We start from the raw sequence: 22,531 nt of genomic DNA, 5'->3' as shown, positions 1-22,531 counted from the left end.
ATGGATTATCATATATACTTTCCACTCCTGTGGAATCTTCCCTGTTCTGAGACTAAAATTATATAGAGGGAATAGGTAGTTCAGCTGAACACTCTTTTAGCATCCATGCTGATATCGCATCAGTTCCTAATGCAGAATTCATATTCAGTTTGTGCAACAGCTCTTCCTCCTCATCTACATGAGTTTTCTCATATGGTAAATAGGTACAGTGAGTTCAATGCTGCATATACCAGGTTGATAGCTTTCGGCAAAATGGCTGCTCATTAGTTGAACAATCACTTCTGCATCAGTCACCCACATACCATCTACATTCAGTAGAGTTATTCTTTCAAATTCATTCTTTCTTTTACTTGCAACATAACGATAGATTTCTTTTGGGTTGTCTTTAACTTGCAGAACCATACTCAGACTTAGCTTTCCGTACAACACTTGTACCTCTTCTGGCCTTCATTTACAATTATCATAACTGACATCCTCCTTATGCACATGATATCCCTTCCACATCATCTTTTTCCTACAAATCTCTTGCTTAATTAGATTATACATCCATTTCACTCCTACTCTATTTATTCTTCAAATTACTCTAGGGACACATTCTGATAAACACTTCCCTTGCACTGTGGATATCCTTCCCATCCAACAACTGATACAGAACCCGGTATACTCCTCAGGTGGTCATAATTTCCTGCTTTGTAGTTCAGCATGTAACCTTTTCTGAGTGGAACATTCATAAACTTAGCCACTTCCCAAGTGATTACTGCATGATCACTGTCACCAACCAAGGGCAGAATGGTTACATCTTTAACTAAATCTCCTCTAACACTATAATCAGATCTAACACTCTTTGACCCTGAGTTCCTTCTATCACAAAAGCTCAATATATTCAGTTGCATTCTTCTCATGTGATTTTGTAGCTACCCAATCAACGTTGGGATAATTAAATTCCACATTACGATTACTCTTTTTGGACCCATTGTATTTATTTGATGATGAATTTCTTCATCACTAGCAACTGGTCCACCAGGTCTGTAACAACACCCCACTACGTATTTAATCTTGTTTGACTCTACCTCACACCAGATAGCTTCAAACTCTCTGTCATATGAAAAAAAAATGACTTCTTTATCTTTACATGTCAAGTTTGTTTCAGCATTGCCATTATTCTCTAAGTTGTATTTACAATTTTTGCTATGTGACTCTTGAACTTCAACTTCCTGTCTATTAAAACTACAAGATCCCTAGCCTCATCCATTTCTTTTAGCATAATCCCACCAATATAATACGACATTGTATATCGAATCACACCAAAGTTAAATATTAAAAATATTATATTTTTTATAATATATTATATATATTACATTACACTGAGTGTATATAATGTAATATATACATACATACATAGTTTATTCACAATATGATACAATGTGAAAAGAGATTTATATTAAAAATTAAATATTGCAAATTATGGTCTTCCAAGTCTCTCTATCTTGAGCTAACTGGTAGATGTCAGATGGAGTTTTGCAGTTCAGCCTACTGATGGTTTCACATATATATTGCCAAAATTGTTTGCACGGTCTTCCTCTACTGCGTTTGTCATCTTCTGGTTTGTACAGGATGAGGGATTCCAAAAAGGGCGAGACTTCAGGATGTCTGAGTTGATGCCCAAGACATCTGAGTTGTAGTTTTTTGACTATACTGACAAGTAGTTCTCGCTTAGCCAGATTTAGCACAGCAGAGTTAGTGACGCAGTCCAACCAGGAGTATCCAAGGATCAGTCTGAGACATGTAGTTCCAAAGGAGTTAATTAGATCTCTAATTTTTTTGGTGCTTATTGTCCAGGTTTGAGAACCATACAAGCAGATGGATCTACTGGTTGCATGGCATAGTCTTAATTTTGTCTTTAATGATACTAATGATGATTTCCAGATGGGGCGGAGTTTGTTATGGAAGGCTAGAGCCAGCTGTTTAAGTTTTCTGATATCATTTTCTGTATTGCTAATATACGATCCAAGGTATTGAAAGTCCTTTACTCTTTCTAAGGGTTTATTGTTGATATGATATATAAAGTTTTCACAACCTATTGAGAATACTTTGGACTTTTAGATTTTGATCTGCAGACCAATAAGTTTAGCCTGTACCTCAAGTAGACTGAGATGTTTTTGTGCATTTGTTGGTTCTGTATCAATAAGTACATTGTCAGCAAAGCTAAGATCAGTTATTTGCATGGTATGGGTGGATGTTTTAATGTTAAAACCAAGATCTTCTGTGTTGATGGTCCAGAAGATTTAGTCCAAACATATTAAAAACAAATAAGGTGCTAGTACATCACCTTGCAGGACTCCTGTTGTCACTGGAAATGATTCAGATGTTTCTGTTTTAAAGATTACTGTAGCATTGTAATCTTTATAAGGTGCTAAGATTGCTTGTATGAGTTTTGAGGGTAGACCATAGAAGCTGAGTATTTTAAACATTTGCTTCTCTATTAATGGAGTCAAAGGCTTTTTTGAAGTCTATAAAGGTTAAAATGAGGTAAGTTTTTATCACATGAACCTTCTATGATTCTTCTGATGCAATGTATCTGTTCTATTGTACATTGTCTTTTTAGAAATCCAGCTTGTTTTTTTCTTAAAAGTGGTGTTAAGTAAGGTTCTATTCTATTGAGTATCATCCTATTGTAGATTCTGACTATGGTGGATAGCAAAGTAATACCTCTGTAGTTATCCATTCAATTAAGACTGCCCTTTTTTGGTATAGGGACAATAAGGCCTTGTTTCCATTGTTGATGTATTTATTCCACTGTTTAAAGCTTGATTCATTATGGCAAGGAGATTGGAATATGTATTATACCCAGCATTTTTAAAAGCTTCTGCTCTAATTCTGTCATTCCCTGGGGACTTTCCCGATTTGGTTTGATCTATTGCTATTTTTAGTTCCTTTTCAGTGAAGTCTTCACAATTTATTGTTAGAGTGGTAGTTAGATGCAGGTCTGCTAGCTGACTTGAATGTTGGGGATTATCAACATTCAGTAATTCTTGAAATAGTTTCTCCATTTTTTCATCAAGTTAGAATTTACTGATAGCTGTCTATCGTTTTTGTCATGTGTGACAACATTTCAACTTCTTTTTTTTTGTTTTATGGTGACAGGTATAATTTATCATTTGAAAAGTGTTTCTAGTATTCCCAGTTTTATTATAATTTTCAAGTTCCTCACAGTATTTATTTATTTGATTTTCTTTGTCTCTGGTCATTAGTTCATTGACCTTGTTATCTGAAATGTCTAGTTTATCTTTATTTATTTCATTCCTGTTTAAGCGATAGAGTTTCCTTGCTTTATTTCTTTCATCTATATATTTTTCAGTTTCAGGGGTAATCCATTTTTATGAGTCTTTTTTGTTGCCGTTTCTATAGTTTTTTGTTTATATAAATGTAAAATATATATTATATTATATACACTCAATCCTGTATTCACACAGTTTTGAAATAAGACAGTTAACAAAAATAAAGTACTCCTGTTAAGTATGTATGTAATTTTTTTTTCAAATTTAAGTTCATATTTTTGTAACAAAATTTATTATTTTTTAATGTTATTTTCTTATCATTCATGTTCATATTACATATTTTCATATGATGTTCATCTAAATGCAAGAATGGAAATTTATAAGAAATTTCAAAGTTTTCCTGAGTTGTATTAATTGATTTATAGCAATGTTATAGTTAAATTGAAAAAAAAAAAAAAACACTTGCATTTTTCTTCATTATTATTTTTATATAATTTTTTCCATTGACAGAAATGATAGATAAACAACTGAAAAGAAGCCAAAATGAAAATTAATTTCTTTAAAAACAAAAACAGAAATCTTAGACCATCATGCGAAAGGTGAAGGTTCTGCATCTACTGGCAGATGTGGAACCTTCACCTTTTATCTGAACAATTAAAAAAAAAAAATGAAAATGCTATACGACAATTAGCCTCTGGTACAAATTTGAGCTCTAAGTCTTCTTCATATACCAGATATAGTTATAGGAAAAATGGAAAAGACATTACTAACATGGATTGAAGATCACACCCAAAAAACACATACCAGTAGACACCAATACTATTAAACAGAAGGCTTTCAAAACTTATGAAAAAATAAAAGAACTAGAACCATCAACGTCCTCCCAACTAACTGATGACAAAAAATAAATAAAATAATAATAATAAATTTGCTGCAAGTAATGGATGGTTGCAAGGATTTTTGGAAAGGAGACAAGCACGTTAAACCAAGATCTGCTGTGCTGATGGTCCGGAAGATGTAGTCCAAGCATATTAAAAACAAATAGTACATCACCTTGCAGGACTCCTGTTGTCACTGGAAATGATTTAGATGTTTCTGTTTTAAAGATTACTGTAAGCACTGTAGCAACTAACTGATGACAAAAAAATAAATAAAATAAAATAATAATAATGAATTTGCTGAGTAACGGATGGTTGCAAGGATTTTTGGAAAGGAGACAAGCAATTCATATCCACAAAATGAAAGGTGATATTGCTTCTGGAAATATAACAGCTGAATATCCTTTGAAGCTTGCCAAAATAGCTGAAGATGGTAGATACACTGCTGATCAGTTTTTAATGTGGATGAAACTGACCTTTTTGAAAAAGGATGCCAAGAAGTACATACATAGCCAAATCTGGAAAAAAAGTGCTAGTGGCCTTAAGATGGCTAAAGATCGTACTACATTTTTATTCAGTAGCAACGCTTCAGGAGATTGTATGATAAAACCTCTCCTAATCAATCATTCACCTCACCCATGAGCAATGAAAGAAGTCAAACTGAATAAACCAATTCATTGGATGGCAAACAAAAAAGCAAGGGTTATGACAGCAGTTTTTAGTGTGTGGTTTTATAACTGTTTTGTTCCAGAGGTAAGGTATCATCTTGAGGACAAGGGCATGATTTTCAAAGTTCTTCTGGTGATAGACAACACACCCAGATACCCAACATTTTTACATCCCAATGTAAAAATTGTTTTCCTGCCTCCTAATACCACTTCCCTAATTCAGCCATTAGACTAGGGAATAATTGCAACATTCAAAACATTATGTAAGGCATTCATTCCAGTACATTTTGAATAAAATGGATAATGATCAAAACCTTACTGTTATGAACATTTGGAAAAACCTTTCAATCATGGATTGTGTAAAACATGCAGAACTGGCTTTATCTGAAATTGTCGATTTTGAATGTAGGTTGGAAGGCCATTTGGCCAGAATGCATCAAAAGCGAAAATACTGCACCTTCAAATGCAACCGATGAAGTGTATGCAGAAGTAATCACTTTGGCACAAGCAGCTGGTGGGTAAGAATTTGTTGATTTTGCTGTTGATGATACAAATGAAATAACTGCTGACAGAGTTCTTAATGAGGAGGAGTTATTAGAAATCGTGTTGGAGAAGGTTGACCCAAAAGATTTTAGGTATGATGACGAACCATAACTGCTAATTTAATTCTTGAAGGATTTCAATTGGCAAATAAACTGGAAAATCATTTTCTGATTAATGATCCCACAATTGAACAAGCTGTTAAATTCCAGTCAGATATTGAATGAGTCACTAAAAAGAGCTACACAAAGAACTCTCCAAATTAATATCACACGATCGAATTTACTGTTAAAATATATCAACCTGAAACAATGCCTCAAAATGTTTCTGATATAAGAGGAAAACAACTGTCAACAAATGCAAATGAAGGTGATGTGCAAAACAATTCATTGGATGAATGTGATTTTGCTCTGATTCAGCACAAAAGGATGCGCTTTTGTGCCGACTCAGAATAAAAAAAACATTAAATCATATTTTCATGTTCCCAAATTGCAATTTTTTTTTAAAAATTAAATTTTTATTTTTGTTTTATTTCTAAAAGATTGAATTTTTTTGTTAAAATACTGAAATAAAAATTGATTTATGTTTTTTAAATAAAATATGGTTGGATAAACTCAAATAAACAAAATTTGTGTTTCTTTTACCAAGATTACTAATTTTTGAAGTTTCCTTGAAGTTGTGGAGGCCATCTAATATTTTTCTATATACAGCAGATACTGGATGTCATTTTCATCAAACTAGCAGAAGATTGGATAAGTACCAGATTGACATAACAGGTATTACAAAAACAAGGAAGATGAAAATAGGTGAGATCTTACTAATCACCAAATACAAAATTTTATATTCAGGCAATAACAATCAGGGAAAAGAAGGAGTAGCTATAGTATTCAACACTAAACATGAAGAAAATCTTGAATGGCAGGCAATATCAAGTAGAGCAATGTGGGCACATATCAGAATAGGGAACTGGACAATAAGACTGAGTTGTGCCTATGATACCAGAAAGTCATACTAAGGAACAATTTCAAGAATTTTTTGGAAGACAGCAGCAGACACAATGAAAAAAGGAAACCTGGTCCTTGTTGACATTAAATTAGCAGAGTAGGAAACGAATATATAGAAATGTTTTAAGAAATTTTGTAGAATAAGCAAAGCTAATAAATTAAGCTAATAAAAGAAAAAATAAAGATAATGAATTTGGAAACAAGAACCAAACCTTAGAGGTTCAGGGGCAAAACCAGAAGAAAAATCGATTGATACAGCTAGAGAATGAATGTGGTGATCATGTGAAAAGATAAGAGGCAGCTAAGAAAAGAAGAAAACATACTGAAAGTTCCTAGCAAGTAAGTCAGTTTGTGTTCTTTGAGGATAGAGAAAATATAAGAAAGCAAAGAACTGTGTAAAACTAGCTGAACAAAAGTCAGGAAGACTTTGGTAAGAACACAGAAAATAAACATCAAGCAGGTGGCAAAATATTCTGGAGGCTATTGAAAAAGCTTAGAATTGGAGGCGAGAATACTGTAAAATGAATCAGAGATGAAAAAGGTGATATTATTATTATTCTGAATGGAGTCCAAAGACTCATCACGGAAGATCCAAATTATACACACAATCTATCATACCTCTCCTTGAACCCATTAACAGACAAAGCACTCGCAAATGACTCTGACCACCCTTTCTACTCAATTCACAACTCTCCAAGCAAAAAAAATCTAGTCCTCACACCCTTACTAACTACCCTTTTATTCAACTTCCAGGGATGGCCTTTTGTTCTGGCCCCTTCTAGCCAAGTGCTGAAACATTTCCCCTGCATCAATCCTATAAACCTTTTAAGCAACTTAGATGTTTCTATCATATTCCTCTTTTTCTTCTATCAACCAACTTCTTCAATCCAGCTTCAATCCTTATGGGGAGCATTCCACAGATAACTCACCAAAATAATCCAAATGTGGACATATCAAAGTCTTAGGAACAACTACTTCCTATCTCTACTTGTTAGTGTGTTCTTCAATAGCTAAATAATCTTATTGGCTACCTTAGCAACATGTGCTCTCCACTTTAACTCTCTACCACTGTCCCTAAATCTCTAGCTTCATGTATTTCCTGGAGTATAGGTCCATCAATGTGGTACACAGCTTGTAATCTAGTTTTCTCCACATTATTTAAATCGTTATGCAAGCTCTCCACATTGTCTTGATTGACTAATACTCTACCTAATTTTGCATCAGTAAACAACTGAATATTTCTTTCAGAAAATTTCCTATATCATTTATTAACAAAATAAAGGTTGGTCGATTGTAGAGCCTCTGCTACTAATGGCTCAGTTAAGTAAGTTTGAGCAGGGTTAGTAGTTGGAAGGGGACCAATCGTTCGATGCTGTCGGCACACTCTCCCTCGATGAGTCTTTGGACTCCCTGGAGGTATCAAAATAATAATAATAAACATTAGTGGTCCTAGCAGAGAACCCTGCAGCACACCACTAGTCACCTGTTTATGCCTGGATTCTGCTCTTCTATACACCACTCTTTGAAATCTGTATGGCAGCCACCCTCTTATTCACATAACCAGTGCCATATCCATCCCCATTTGTTCTGATTTGTGTAACAGAGTTCCATGTGGTATGCTGTCAAATGGCTTTGCAAAATCCAGCAGAATCTTCATGTAGCCATTTCCTTTATCCAACTCAACTGCTATTCTATTATAAAAAAGTTAGTAAATTATGAGGGCATGACTGACCCTTCACAAAACCATGTTACCTCTCATTCTTGAATTCTCTTTTTTGACCAATTTTTCCAGTACTTTTACCATCACGCCCGAGACACTGATTGGTCTATCATTTGCTTTGCAGGCTTAGAACCTCTCTTATGCAAGGGAATTATGTTCCCCCTCTTTCCTTGGAACTCTACCACAGCTTAGACTTAAAGATCTTAGTCAGAGGCACTGGCAGTTCTCACAAAATCCCAGCTGATATCCCATCTAATCCCTCAGCTGGGGGGATTAATGATATTACTCATCCATTTAACTCCTACCTAATTAAACCTCCCCTTACCTTAGGTATACAATTTAATACTGCTTCCTCTAGATGACCCTTTAACTATCTCCCATGCAAAACACAGATACATAAAGCATTGCAAGGAGAGGACTAACATCCTCTCCTTGCAGTGTTTTATGCAATTGCACACATTTAAGCTTCCTCCTAAGTTTGTCATAATCACCTGCCTCATAGTTCCATATATACTTCTTCTTGACAGAATATTCAACATGTTTTATAATCTCCCAAGACAAGATTGCATGGTCACTTTTGCCAATCAGAGGCAATCTGGCCACCCTGGCTATGGATAGCTCTTCTGATCTTACAACAACCAGGTCCGATACTCTCACACCACTAGTCCCCTTTGTCACATGCTGCCTCAAGTAATTATCTTTCAGCAGGTGTATAATTCCATTTCTTTCCTGTCATGTGATCTTTCTTCCTTTCAGTCTATATCTCCATAGTTGAAGTCTCCCATAATAACCACTTGATCTATATTCATTGTACTAATCTGCTGATTCATGTCTTCCAGATCATTCATGGAGACCCCCCCCCCACGGCATATAGCAAAAGCCAATTACATTCTTACTGGCCTTAATCTCAGACTATAACTAGACTTCTTGAAATGAACAGCTAGCAGATTAATTGGCTGCAATTAATCTGCCACCATCAGCAGTACCCCTCTTCCATCCTATCTTCTCTAAAATATTAAATCCTTCACATTCTATCCCTGCTGTTACATTACTACATCATCTGCTGTTAGCCAAGTCTCACTAATGCCTATAATGGCAAGGTGCAATGCCAAAAATTCCCCCCTCTTGTTCCTGTTAATGAAGATAAAAATATTCTAGATGTCTGGAGTAATTACTTTTGAAATACTGCTAAACGAAATGAGCAGTAACAGTGCTGTGCTAGAAAATGCTCAAACAGGAATGTAATCAGTAATACAGTGGTATCTCGCTAATCCGAACCTCTTTGTCCGAACCCTCCAGTAATTCTGAACTGCAGTTTGAAAGCAAAAAAAAATTTATTCATTACGTATTATTATTTTGTGTATTATTATTTTTATTTAATAATTATTATTTTAACTATTATTATTTATTTTATTATTATTACACTACAGTATTTTTTTTCATACTGTCGATCATACGGTTATACTGGAGGCCTATTTTGATTTATTGTGTGTTCACGTTTGCTTTTTTATGCTGTACAGTACGTACTGTATTGTCGACAGGAATCACAAATATACACAAAAAGAGGAAATTCAAAACATGCATAATTTGGTTAAAAATACTGTATAAATCCAGATGTTGAAATTTCATAAACAGATGTTATGGAATGGATTACACAGAGAACCAAAAGTAAATTTGAAAGAACTCGAAGAAAAAAAAGTAAAACATGAAGAGGCAGCTGACAGTTTTAATGTGTGTACAGAATGGGCCAAGCAGAATGATATGCCATTCCACAAAATTTTGTTGCTAATGCAGCTCTGAGAAGAAGCATTCGAAAAAAGTTTAGCTTCCAAGAAGCAAAAGAAAATCAGTGATGTTTTTACAAAGAAATAAAAAACTTTTTTTTTTGTGTTAATTTGTGAAACTTTTTTTGTGTTGTGTACAAGAAAGTGATATTTTTTACGCAAATTAAGTTACGTACTTAATTTGCGTAAAGCCTTAATGAAATGCAATTTTATTAAATCAGAATCCACAATAATACAGGTACATACAAATTAAATTTTTTACTAAAATAAACTCGTGTACTATATTATTTTTTTGCTTTACATTACAGTACAGTAGCTTTTTTCTATCAGTTAATTTATTTACAGAATTAAATTGATGTACCATTAGAATCTGATTATTTTTGTCTTAAACGCTAGTTACTGTTGTCTCTTGGGAAAATTCGCTAATCTGGACTTTTTGCTAATCCGAATGAGCACGGTTTTTATTAGTTCGGATTAGCGAGATTCTACTGTGTGTGTGTGTGTGTGTGTGTGTGTGTGTGTGTGTGTGTGTGTGTGTGTGTGTGTGTGTGTGTGTGTGTATCAATATTTGAAGTAGAAAAATGTCTTAAAAACCAGAAATGTTCAAATATGGAGGTATCCAACTTATTCAATGGCTAAATTCATAATTCTGAAGACCTGGTCAGAGGGCTGAATTCAGATGATTGGAGCAGAGTTCATATATGACCAGCTATAAATACAGGAAATGAAACCAAATGTGAGAATTACAGAAGAATTTCCATAATAAGTGTACTGAATTTTCTCAAATATACTTGAGAAAAAGTTAAGAAAAATTATGAAAAGAAAGCTTGGAGAAGAACAAGGTGGGTTCAGGCAAAATAGAAAATAATGGGAATATAACAAGGATCTGTATTTAAGTTTTGTAGCTCTCGAAAAGGCATATGCCAAGAGAAAAGCTGTTCAAAATACTACAATTACATGGTGTAATTGAAACATTACATCGAGCAATACAGTTTATATTTTAGTTGGTATGCCAGCAGTTAGAATTGAAGGAGGTACAGAAAAATAGAATGATATTAAATCAGGTGGGAGAAAAGGTTGCGATGATTCTGTGATTCACTATGATTCATCATCATCATCTATATGGATTACACTATGAAGGAAATGTAGTATTAATATGTTCATACCAGTGAGTGGTAGGTATGTGTTATGCTGACTGTGGAATCTTGCTTTATTGTATTGATGGCCATTCCATGTCACAGGTGCATATTGAGAAATTTTATATGATATATTGTTTCAACTATTCTTGTCATGGAAAGATTTGGTAAGAATAGAGAAGATAAAAAGCTTAGAAATAGAGAAAAGAGCACTATAAAAGGAATCAAAAATGATAAAGATGACATGAAAACTGAAGATAAGGATATCCTAGATATCTCAGGTAGTTGCTTTGAAAGACTGTTAAGTGAAACAAGTAGTGACAGAACTGTAGTAGAAAATTTTCAAGAGAAATACAAACAGGAGTACATATTAACATTTGAAGTAGAAAAAGCTCTCAAAAACTTGAAATGTGGAAAAGCAACTAGAGCAGATGACATTTGACCAGAAATGCTGAACTACTAAAGTATAAAAGTTTTGCAGTGGCTGCACTGCAAAATTCAGAGAGTCTGGTCAAAAGATCAAATTCCCGATGACTGGAATAAGTAAAGATTTATGTAAGAATCCTTGAAAAGATGCTGGGAAAAACTGTGGAAGAGAAACTGGGTTGGATTAAGGCGAAAAGAGGTCATCAGGATCAGGTTTTCACTTTAAAACAAATAGTTCAGAAATCGTGGTAATATGACAAGGATCTGTACTAAGTTTTGTAGATCTGGAAAAGGCATACAAAAAGGTGCCCAGAAAAAAAGGTTTTCAAAACACTTCAAATTGTATGGGATGAATGGAACGTTCATACAGAGAAGTCTATATTTAAGTGGTAAGTTGGCAGTTAGAATTAAAGGGAATACAGGAATATGGTTTGATAAAAAATAAGGTGTAAGACAAGAATGCACATTATCTCTACTCTTATTCATCATCTATATGGATCACATTATGAAAGAAAGTAGCAATAAATCTGATATCAGAATTGGAAATATCAAATACTTAGCTCTTTGCTTTATGCAATTGTTGTGTCCTAAACACATCTAAACAAGTCTCCAGCATTCGCTAACTAAATTGAATAACAGCTGTAACAATTTGGCATGAAAATCAGCAATAAAGAGACCAAAACTATGAAAATAGGCAGGAACACAGAAAACTTCAGCTGCATTCTGAATAGAGAGCCTATAGAACAAGTAAAATAATTCAGCTGTTTAGGTACAGTTTTTTAGTAAAGATGGAAAGTTAAATCTGGAAATAGACAACAGAATCAATTTATATGGAATAAGTGAGAAATTAGCTAAAACACTAAACTAGCAGTATACAAGACAGTGTTCAAATAAGTTTTAGATTATGGATCTAAGAGTTGGGTTAGAAATAAAAAAAACACTTGATCAAAGATTTCAGACCACAAATATGAGAGTTCTTAGAAAAATTAGGGGCTTGAATAGATGCCATCAGTGGCAGAATCATATTAGAAATGAAGATATTAGAAAAAATTAAATATGGAAATAGATAAGAGAACAAGCAAAGTTGGTACAGTAAGAAGTCAATTGAATAAATTTATATGGAATAAAAGAGAAATTAGTCAAAACACTAAACTACCAATATACAAGACAGTGTTCAAACCTTTTGTTGTTGTTGCTGTTGTTGAAAGTATTTTCACTTGGTTATTCTATAAATTAAAGAAGCCAAAAAATTATATTTTGATTTAATCCTTTATCCAAGTGCAGGCAAACAGAGTTCGTGTGTGAAGTATCTTCATGGCATCCTTAATTTATGGTATAACCAAGTGAAAAAACATTTTTAACATCTATCTCTGATCCAGAGTATTTTAATAAGACAATACACCTTTTCACTACTTGTATATGGGAAATATGCAACTTCTGCATTAATTTATTATTGTTGAGAGGCTTATACGCTGGTTAAACATGATAACTAATATTTAAGGAATTGACAACGTTATCAAAGATTTCAGACCACAAATATGAGAGTTCTTAGAAAAATTAGGGGCTTGAATAGATGCCATCAGTGGCAGAATCATATTAGAAATGAAGATATTAGAAAAAATTAAATATTAGTTATATGTCCTTAAATTTATACGTCTTAAAGTTATACGTCCCTAAATATTAGTTATCATGTTTAACCAGCGTATAAGCCTCTCAACAAGAATAATGATCATCCACTGAGATCTCTTTGCACGCAAGGCCCGCCATTACGGCAAACTGAAGCTGAAGTTATCCAGACAACTTAACCGTCTGGCTTTCCTTAAACGCTGCCGGGATAATCAAGTCATCCCGAACTGTGTTAAATTTAAACACCGCTTCATCTCACAGAAAGCTCTCCGTATTTACAACCGCACTAGCCAGGCATTACTTCGGGAGCAAATTACCGCTACACGCGGTTCCCTAGACGACATAAACCGAGCTATTTCAACGCTAGAAAATGAGCTTTCACTTACGCTGAATCACGAGCTTTGGTCAGTCCTACATGACGTCTCATGTACGGCAGCTAAAAAAGAATTTGAACGAGTACGGAGCCGACATATCACAAGTTTGATAAATTAATAAAGAACTCGGCGTCCAAACCTAAACTACAAACCAACACTGTTGTTAACCTTTCGTCAGCTACCTTAAAGCCTGAAGCACTCCACGCTCTGTCACGTGGTCACAACTTCGCCATTGCTCCTAAGAAATTACCGGCCGAGGAATTAATGATCCAAATTGAACGCGGGATTCGCCAACTTCCAAACCACATCGCCAACGATATTAGATTGGATGTAGCCTGTGTTCTCAATAAAGCAAAACCTCCAAAATCCAACATATCCATTAGTGAATACAAGGCACTGCAAGAATTGAAGAGAAACAAAAAAATAGTGATCACCAAAGCGGATAAGGGGAATGCCACCGTGGTACTCAATCTTAAAGACTACACAGGTAAGCTCAAGGCTTTATTATTAGATCGTTCCACTTACCTCCCCACTGATTACAATCCCACCAACTCACAAATTAGAAAACTCCATAGGCTCCTTAAGAAGGTCACTTCTTGGCCTGTGGAGATTACCAACAGACTAAAACCCTATAACTCTAGACCCCCCCGCATATATGGGCTCCCAAAAATACACAAAGAAAATGTGCCATTACGTCCCATAGTGGATGGCATTGATTCCCCCACTTACAAACTAGCCAAGCATTTAGCCAAAGCGCTCTCACACTATACTGGCAATACACCATCACAAATAAAAAACTCAGCCCACTTCAAAGCCAGTATAGAAAACCTTACACTCCAACATAATGACATAATGGTCAGTTTTGATGTCTCCTCCCTATTCACGAATGTCCCCCTCAAAGAAACCTTAGAGCTAATCCAAGCTAAATTTCCTCCCGATATCTCAGCCCTATTTCAGTTTACAATGAACTCAGACTATTTCGTTTGGCAGGAAAAATTCTACAAACAGATAGAGGGGACAGCCATGGGTTCGCCACTTTCCCCACCCTTGGCCAACTTCTTCATGGAGACGTTTGAAGAGAAAGCCTTAAACTCAGCCCCACAAAAACCTACCATATGGCTTCGCTACGTTGATGATGTTTTCGCTATTTGGCCACATGACCCGGATTCACTCCTCTCCTTCCTAACACACTTAAACAACCAACACCCTAGAATCAAATTCACCCTGGAAAAAGAGGAAAACAATAACCTCCCCTTCCTAGACACACTAGTCACCCGCCAACCTGATGGAACCTTGGTTTTCTCAGTTTATAGAAAACCCACCCATACAGGCAGATACATTCACCAACAATCCCACTACCCCCCCCGCACAACAATATGAAGTTATTAAAACATTATTCAACAGGGCAAAAATAATCTGTTCTAATGATCAAGCCCTAACCACTGAACTAAATCACATCCGTGACACTTTCTCAGCCAATGGCTACCCCCTCCAAAAAATCCAAAAATTACTTAACCCAGTTATCCACAACCCACCACCCCCTCCCCTTCACAAAAAAGAGTACTCTAAATCCATCACCATTCCCTACATCCGAGGCACCTCGGAAAAAATCAATAAAATCTTAAAAAACATGACTTGACCACTTGTTACAGACCACATAGAAAACTGGCATCCCTTATCCGCTCCACCAAAGACCAACCACTTCCACTAGACCTACCTGGTGTATACCAGGTCCCTTGCAACTGTAAACTGTCCTACTTTGGCCAAACAGGCAGGACAGCAAATATCAGAATCTCAGAACACAAGGATTACATCCGATTTCACCAGTACAGCCACTCTGGGCTTGCAGACCACGCTCTGGATACTCACCACAGAATAAGATGGAAGAAAGCCACAATAATACACCGCAGCAAGTTCAAGTATGATAGACTATTCATGGAATCAGCCTCGGCCCTTAGGAACATGCCAAACCTCAACAAATTTGGATGCATGAGACTGCCCCAAATTTGGGAAACTTTTATCAGAAGAACTTCAGCCCAAAGGCCAAGAACTACCAATATAGCCAGGCAGGGAGCACCATCAGGACTTTAGGAAAACGCTAGCTTCCTAGCTTCAGTCTCATTTGCTGTTATTAGTACTTGTGTGCACGTGTCTTTGTAGTAAGTTCCCAAGAAGATGGCAACATGACGTTCGCCGAAATATCGGAAAGTATATATTAAAGTTATTTAATCTATATTTCTAGTATACGCTGTCAATTCCTTAAATATTAGTTATCCTGCATTAATTTATCCTTGGTATCTCTTCTAGGTCTTTCTTCCAGCTCCCACTGAAGTTTGATAATGTCCATCTTTGGATTTGCTTGCTTCCTGGGGGGAGCCTGGCTCAGTGGCACAGTCTTTCCTGTCACTTAGTGGAGCCACTATTGAAATTTCTGTAAAGAGTAATGAGTTTAGTAGTGATCCTTTAGGGTCACTCAGTGAGATTTTGAGTTTGATTTTGAGTTTTTTTGAGAAGCACAACTTTAACATACTTCAATTAAAGGTCAAAACCTGTCTGGGAAATGGTCCTTCCCATGTTATACATGTAAAGAGGATGTGTTTTGCATTATGGGATGTTAAGGCAATTGATGTGAAGTCATCAGCCTCTATATACAAGTAGAGTAGTTGTGAAGATACTTGCAAAACATGCAAACTTTGTCTGCATGTTTTACACTTGGATAAAGGATTCAATCAAGAATATAATTTCTTGGCATCTTTAATTCAAACTAGTTTTAACTTATGGATCTGAGAGCTGGGTTAGAAATGAAACACTTGAGCACAGACTGGAGATAAGAACAGAAATGAGTTCTAAGAAAGATCAAATGAACAGATTATTATTGTTAGATGACACTCCAAGAAGTCCAACAACTCATCATGGGAGAGCACATTACTCTAATACAATGCACCATCTCCCTTACTTAATCCTCCAGCTACACAACATTACTACCATTGACACACAGTACCATCTACTGCTCACCATCACACTAGTATATACTGCCTGTAAATTGTGTGTTCTCATGGCTGATTTGCCTGTATGTGGGATGAAAAGCCTGTGTTTCTGGGAGAAAAAAAAAACTATCCCCTTTAAGATCAGCTAATTCACCTTCAAATGAAAAAGACAATATAAAAATTCCTCTCATCATGATGGGAAATGAATTCAGTACATTTCCAATTAATGTACAGTCGTTCTTCCAATTATGCCATGGAGGCACTTAATAATGGTCCTTATACAGGACAGAAGGCATCAATAGTAAAAGGACAGAAAAGCCTATAGGAAGTGAAGGTCTAGGTGGACGTGCTTTAGAAGACAAAAATACAAGATCTGATAATACTGGAGTTGACAGATAACAGATTAATTTAAAAGAAAATTGGAAGACATTAGTAATATGCACTTTTTTCATGTATTACTATCATAACACTCTATATGCTCTCTGAGGATATATGTCAGTCAATGAATTTGACAATCAAAAAAAACGTGCTATACTAGTGGCAAGTTTTTTTTTTTTTTTTTTCTTAGAAAGGAGAGTAAGTTATACTTGATAACTATATTCTTGTTTCATTCTCATTTTATACAAGCATGAATAAAGAAAAGTTTGTATGTGAAACATCTTCATAAAGAAGGAGTTGCCTAAAATTTGTCCAAGTATCTAATAAGACAAAGCATACCCACCTTATTTTAATATAAAACTAAGCATGGAAAGAATGCATGAGAAATATAAAAGTTACTAACTGTTGGTGATATTTTCAGAACTGGTTCAGCATACAAGGAGATCTGAAATAACAATGATAGTGGGTGGAGAATAATATTCTCAGCCCACTGTAGTATGTACCAATATAGCTTGTGATCCATTGTGCATGTGTATCTGAGGATGACCTTGATATAAAGGTCATAATGCCAAATTTTAATATAATTAATTATACTGGTATATACTACACTGCGCTGAGAATAACTGCTTTGTCATCTACTGATCAAAGGCTTGCTTGTCCAGAATGAAGGAACTCGATATGTTGAGTTCTTTGTTTTGTTTTGGGATTGTATGACCCTAAGATCCCAAAATGAATAGTACAAACAACATGGCAAGTTTCTTCATTACGGAAAAACAGGCCTTTCTGACCATGCACTTCAAATGTGCCAATGCATTTATTGAAAAGGCACCCAATCCTTATATTGGAAATGAACAAAAATTCAAGGAAGCTTGTGAAATGTTTATCAACCAACCAAACTCAACAAAAATGACAGCTCAAAAGTCCTGAGGATGGCTCATTTACAACTCACATAACATCTGGAAAAGAAGAAATCCAATAATTTTTCCAGTAGTAATAATCCACATCAGATACTTAAAGAAAAGAAGTTTAACTGGATAATGATACAGTAATTCTTAGATAATGAACAGAAATTTAACAGAAGACTAGATGACTGTTGTAGTTTTACCAATATATTTGTGGATTTCTTTTAAATTACCGTTTAAAATTTTTTTGTTCTACTAGAGATCAGGCTGTGGTCGATGGTTGACCAAAGCAGTTATTCTCAGTCCACTATAGCATATGTCGCTGTAGCTCATAATCCGCTGTGTGTGTGTGTGTATTCCTGAGGATGACCTTGATATACGAGGGTTGTTTGAAAAGTTTGGTAAAAAAATAAGTTAAGCACATTTGTTTGGAAAAAATCACCTTTATTTTTCGACAGTCTCCATCGAGGTCTACACATTTGGTCCAGCGAGTTTCCAATTTTTTAATAAAGTAGGATTTGTCAAATTGTGCAAAATACAATTTTTTCCCCACTGAGCCGAATTTTTAAGTTTGGTAACAAGAAGTCACATGGGGCCAAGTCTGGAGAATACAGTGGATGTGGAACCAATTCGAAACTCAATTTGTGCAATTTTGGCATTGCGACGGCTGATGTGTGGGACAGTGCATTGTCTTGATGAAAGAGCACTTTTTTTTTGTGCGCTGATCTTGACCATTTTTTCTTCAGTTCTTTTAAACGGTCTAACAATGACACATAATAGACTCCTGTTATTGTCTTATGCTTTTCCAAATAGTCTATCATTATAATTCCTTGGGAATCCCAAGAAACAGTGGCCATCAACTTCCCAGCTGACAAAACAGTCTTCGCTTTCTTCAGTGCTCTTTCACACCAGGCATTGTCCACTGTTTTGACTGCTGCTTGAATCAGGTGTGTAGTGGTGGATCCAAGTTTTGTCTACAGTCACGAATCGGCACAAAAAAATCCTGCAAATTGCAATTAAACATCACCAAACACTGCATTGAAATGTCTTTTTGCATGCGTTTTTGATCAACAGTCAAAAATCACAGCACCCATCGCACGCACAGCTTTTTCATGTGCAATTTTTCGTGAAGGATATTATACACCTTGAGATGCCTACAATCTCAGCAATCTCAAGCACCTTCACTCGACAGTCTTCCAGAACAATACCATGGATTTTGTCAATCATTTCCTTCGTAGTGACCTCAGTTGGGTGTCTGGAGTGCACTTCATCTTCGATGGACTTACAACCATATTTAAACTCATTTATCCAAATATAAATAGTCTTTAATGCTGGTGCAGAGTCCCCATGAACCATCTAACTCGGCTTTGATCTGTGTGGCTCTCCACTTCTTCAAATAAAAGTGTTTTATCACTGCATGACACTTGTTTTTCTCCATTTTTATGAAAAAAGCGAACACGGTCATTTAAAATGTTTGCCAAATGAGAACTACGTGTCACACGTAGTTCTCATTTGGCAAACATTTCCTTCGTAGTGAAATGTTTCCTTCGTAAAAGTGAAAACATTTCCTTCGTAGTGACCTCAGTTGGGTGTCTGGAGTGCACTTCATCTTCGATGGACTTACAACCATATTTAAACTCATTTATCCAAATATAAATAGTCTTTAATGCTGGTGTAGAGTCCCCATGAACCATCTAACTCAGCTTTGATCTGTGTGGCTCTCCACTTCTTCAAATAAAAGTGTTTTATCACTGCATGACACTTGTTTTTCTCCATTTTTATGAAAAAAGCGAACACGGTCATTTAAAATGTTTGCCAAATGAGAACTACGTGTCACACGTGGCTAAAATTTTGCCAGAGGTCATGAAAAAGATGATACGTGCCAACACCAGTATGAATGAATGAAGTGTGTCGCTGTCTATTGGAAATTTACTAAACTTTTCAAACAACTCTTGTAAAAGGTTGAAACATCAAATTTATAAACATTTGGTTGTACTTGGTTAAAGGATTAAAAACCAGAATACAATTCCTTGTCAAAAAGACATCTGTTGTGCCACAAGTTTTTTTTTTTTGTCAGATAGTAAATCATGCTTTTACATAATCAAAATACAACTTCTTCCACAACTGATTCAGATCTCAGAATCTCCAAGAGTTTATAGTTTCTACTGAACAGACTAATCCAGATCAAAACAGGTCTGGGTAGTGACACTTTCTATAATGCAGGACAACATGCATCTAAAAGGAAGTGTGCCGTGCATTATGGAATATTGGAGCAACATGATGTGTAGTCAATTGCCATTATATGAGTGATCCAGTTGTGAAAATATTTTGCATGAAAACGTTTGTTTGCTCACACTTGGGTAATAGAATAATGCAAAAATTATTAGTAAGTTTTTGACAAAATGGAGGAAAAATCATTAATAAAATATTGTTTAACAATATTTTATTAATATTGTTAAACATCCAAGCATAAAAAACAAACAGCTAATTTTACCTGATTTGAGATTTATTGTATATGCAGCACGACCTTTGATAAGGTTCCATGTTCGAAGTGTCTTATCCTGTGATACAGAAAGCGCCAATTTTCCAGAAGGATGAATGGAATGCGAAACAACTCCTTTACTGAAATTAAGATATGTATATAATTTTTTTTTTTTTTTTAATTGTAAACACCTCAATGAGAGAGAAAAATTTAGAATTATCTTTTAGCTACTAAGTGCTAACATTAGTATTATCATCATGCAATACTAACACATATTCACATCAAGTTACAGTGTATAAGATAAAAGTCAATCATTATAGTATCAGTGACTAGAATTAATTTTTCTGGTACACATCCTTCAAAAGGCAGTGTGCCAGATATAATGAGCCAACCAAATTCACAATTTTCTGACTAGTTTCTAATCAACAACTGCCTTCCTTCTAAAAATGGTCTATTGTTTGTTAAATCAGGTCTCTTGATTTAACAAACTCTTTCATTTCAATCTTCTGAAGTATGCATAATTACATCAATTCCCACCTATGTTTTGGAGTGTAGTCTCAGTGGTTTTCATTGTAAGCAGTGAAACAATTTTATTAGTAAATAAATATTTTTTAAAAATCTCAGTTTGTGAATTTTCAGATAGTTTAGAATATACCAAAAATCTTATTTATTAAAACTTTTTACATAATTTGTATAATTTCAATATAATAATATGCATATTTTGCCATATGTTGCATATCTCAACATGTGAGTGCATAGTGGTACATATAATCAGCCACAGTGCCATCACAGTACACTGAGAAAAGCACCAAGAAATTCTATCCTAATTTTCTTCCAACTTATAAATTAAAGATACCAAGAAATTATATTCTTGGTTTAATCCTTTATCCAAGTGTAAGCAAACAAAGTTTGCACCTGAAGTAACTCCAGGACTGGGCAACTTGTAAATAGAAGCCAATGACCACATCACTTGCCTTAGTATCCCATAATGCAAAGCACATAACTTTACGGACAAGTATAATGTATGCATTATGGGAAGGGCCACTACCCAGACTGGTTTCAACCTTTCTTTAGATCTCATCACTAAGAATATAATTTCTTGGCATCTCTTTAATTTATAGTATAACCAAGTGGAAAACCTTCTTCCAATGAAATATATTAAAATTATGTATGTTATGCCAACTACTCAACAACTCTGCACTTTGGGACAGCATATGAAGACTCACTTCTAGTGGTAAACTATGACCTATTGGTAAAAGGTGGGATGACTATCTTAGATGACTTCTGCTCACACATTCTTGAATTTCATCATCATCATCAAATTCCTGACATGTACTCTAAAGGGGGTGTACAGGATATGATAGTAATACATAAAAAATTTATATCATTACTAACTTACCATTAGCAATTTTCCTCCAAATCAGTCTATTACTCGTCAAGACTCCAATATTATCATTATCAGATCTTATTTTTCTATCGTCTAAGGCACATTGTACTGTAACAATCCACCTATATCTTGGTCTTCCTATGGGTCGTTTTCCTGCCAACCTGGCAGAGAACACTTGTTTTGCTAATCTTTCCACGCCCATTCTGTTTAAGTGACCATACCACCTGAGATTAGCTCTGCTAACGCACTCCTGGATGCTGACAATGTCAAGTTCTTTCCTAATATCCTCATTTTTAATATAATATTGCCATTGATGCCATCTGTTCATGCCTCTAATCTTTCTCAGGACTCTCATATCTGCGGTCTCTAGTCTTTGGTCAAGTGTTTTACTTCTAACCCAGCTCTCAGATTCATAAGTTAAAACTCGTTTGAACACTGTCTTGTATACAGCTAATTTAGTGTTCCATCTAATTTCTCTCTTATTCCATATGAATTTATTCAATTGACTTCATACCATACCAGCTTTGTTGATTCTGTTGTCTATTTCCATATTTAATTTACCATCTTCACTAAAAATCGTGTCTAAGTAGCTGAAATGTTTTACTTGTTCCACAAGTTCCCCGTTCACAACACAGTTGACATTTTCAACAATTCTACCTATTTTCATTGTCTTTTTAATGCTGACCTTCATACCATATCTATTACAACAGTTATTTAATTTAGTCAGAGCATCTTGCAAACTAGTAGCGGATTTATTTAAAAGCATAACATCGTCTGCATAAAGCAAAGAGCTGACATTAATATCTTCAATTCTGATATCATGTTTAATACCACTTTCCTTCATAATGTGATCCATATAGATAATGAATAACAGAGGGGACAATGTACATCCTTGTCTCACACCAGATTTAACATTAAACCATCTTCCCATACTTCAATTCTACAACTCAAATAAAGACTA

At 35.1% G+C, this 22,531-nt stretch overlaps 1 protein-coding gene across 4 annotated transcripts in view; it reads right to left on the bottom strand.

Moving 5' to 3' along the window:
• Nucleotides 1-22,531, bottom strand: part of LOC150101594 (p21-activated protein kinase-interacting protein 1-like) — a 182,238-nt gene that overhangs the window by 107,203 nt on the left and 52,504 nt on the right. For all 4 annotated transcript variants that reach the window (XM_090400702.1, XM_090400703.1, XM_090400705.1 and 1 more), the window contains one exon: nucleotides 20,196-20,323. In XM_090400702.1, coding sequence (XP_090256828.1) covers nucleotides 20,196-20,323 — 128 coding nt within the window. The remainder of the gene's footprint in view (nucleotides 1-20,195; nucleotides 20,324-22,531) is intronic.

Source organism: Typopeltis vanoorti, chromosome 11 (genome assembly GCF_054136105.1).
Source record: "Typopeltis vanoorti isolate ZY-2024b chromosome 11, IOZ_Tvanoo_1.0, whole genome shotgun sequence".
NCBI classification, from domain to species: Eukaryota; Metazoa; Arthropoda; class Arachnida; order Uropygi; family Thelyphonidae; genus Typopeltis; species Typopeltis vanoorti.
This window is presented reverse-complemented; position numbering and strand designations above follow the sequence as displayed.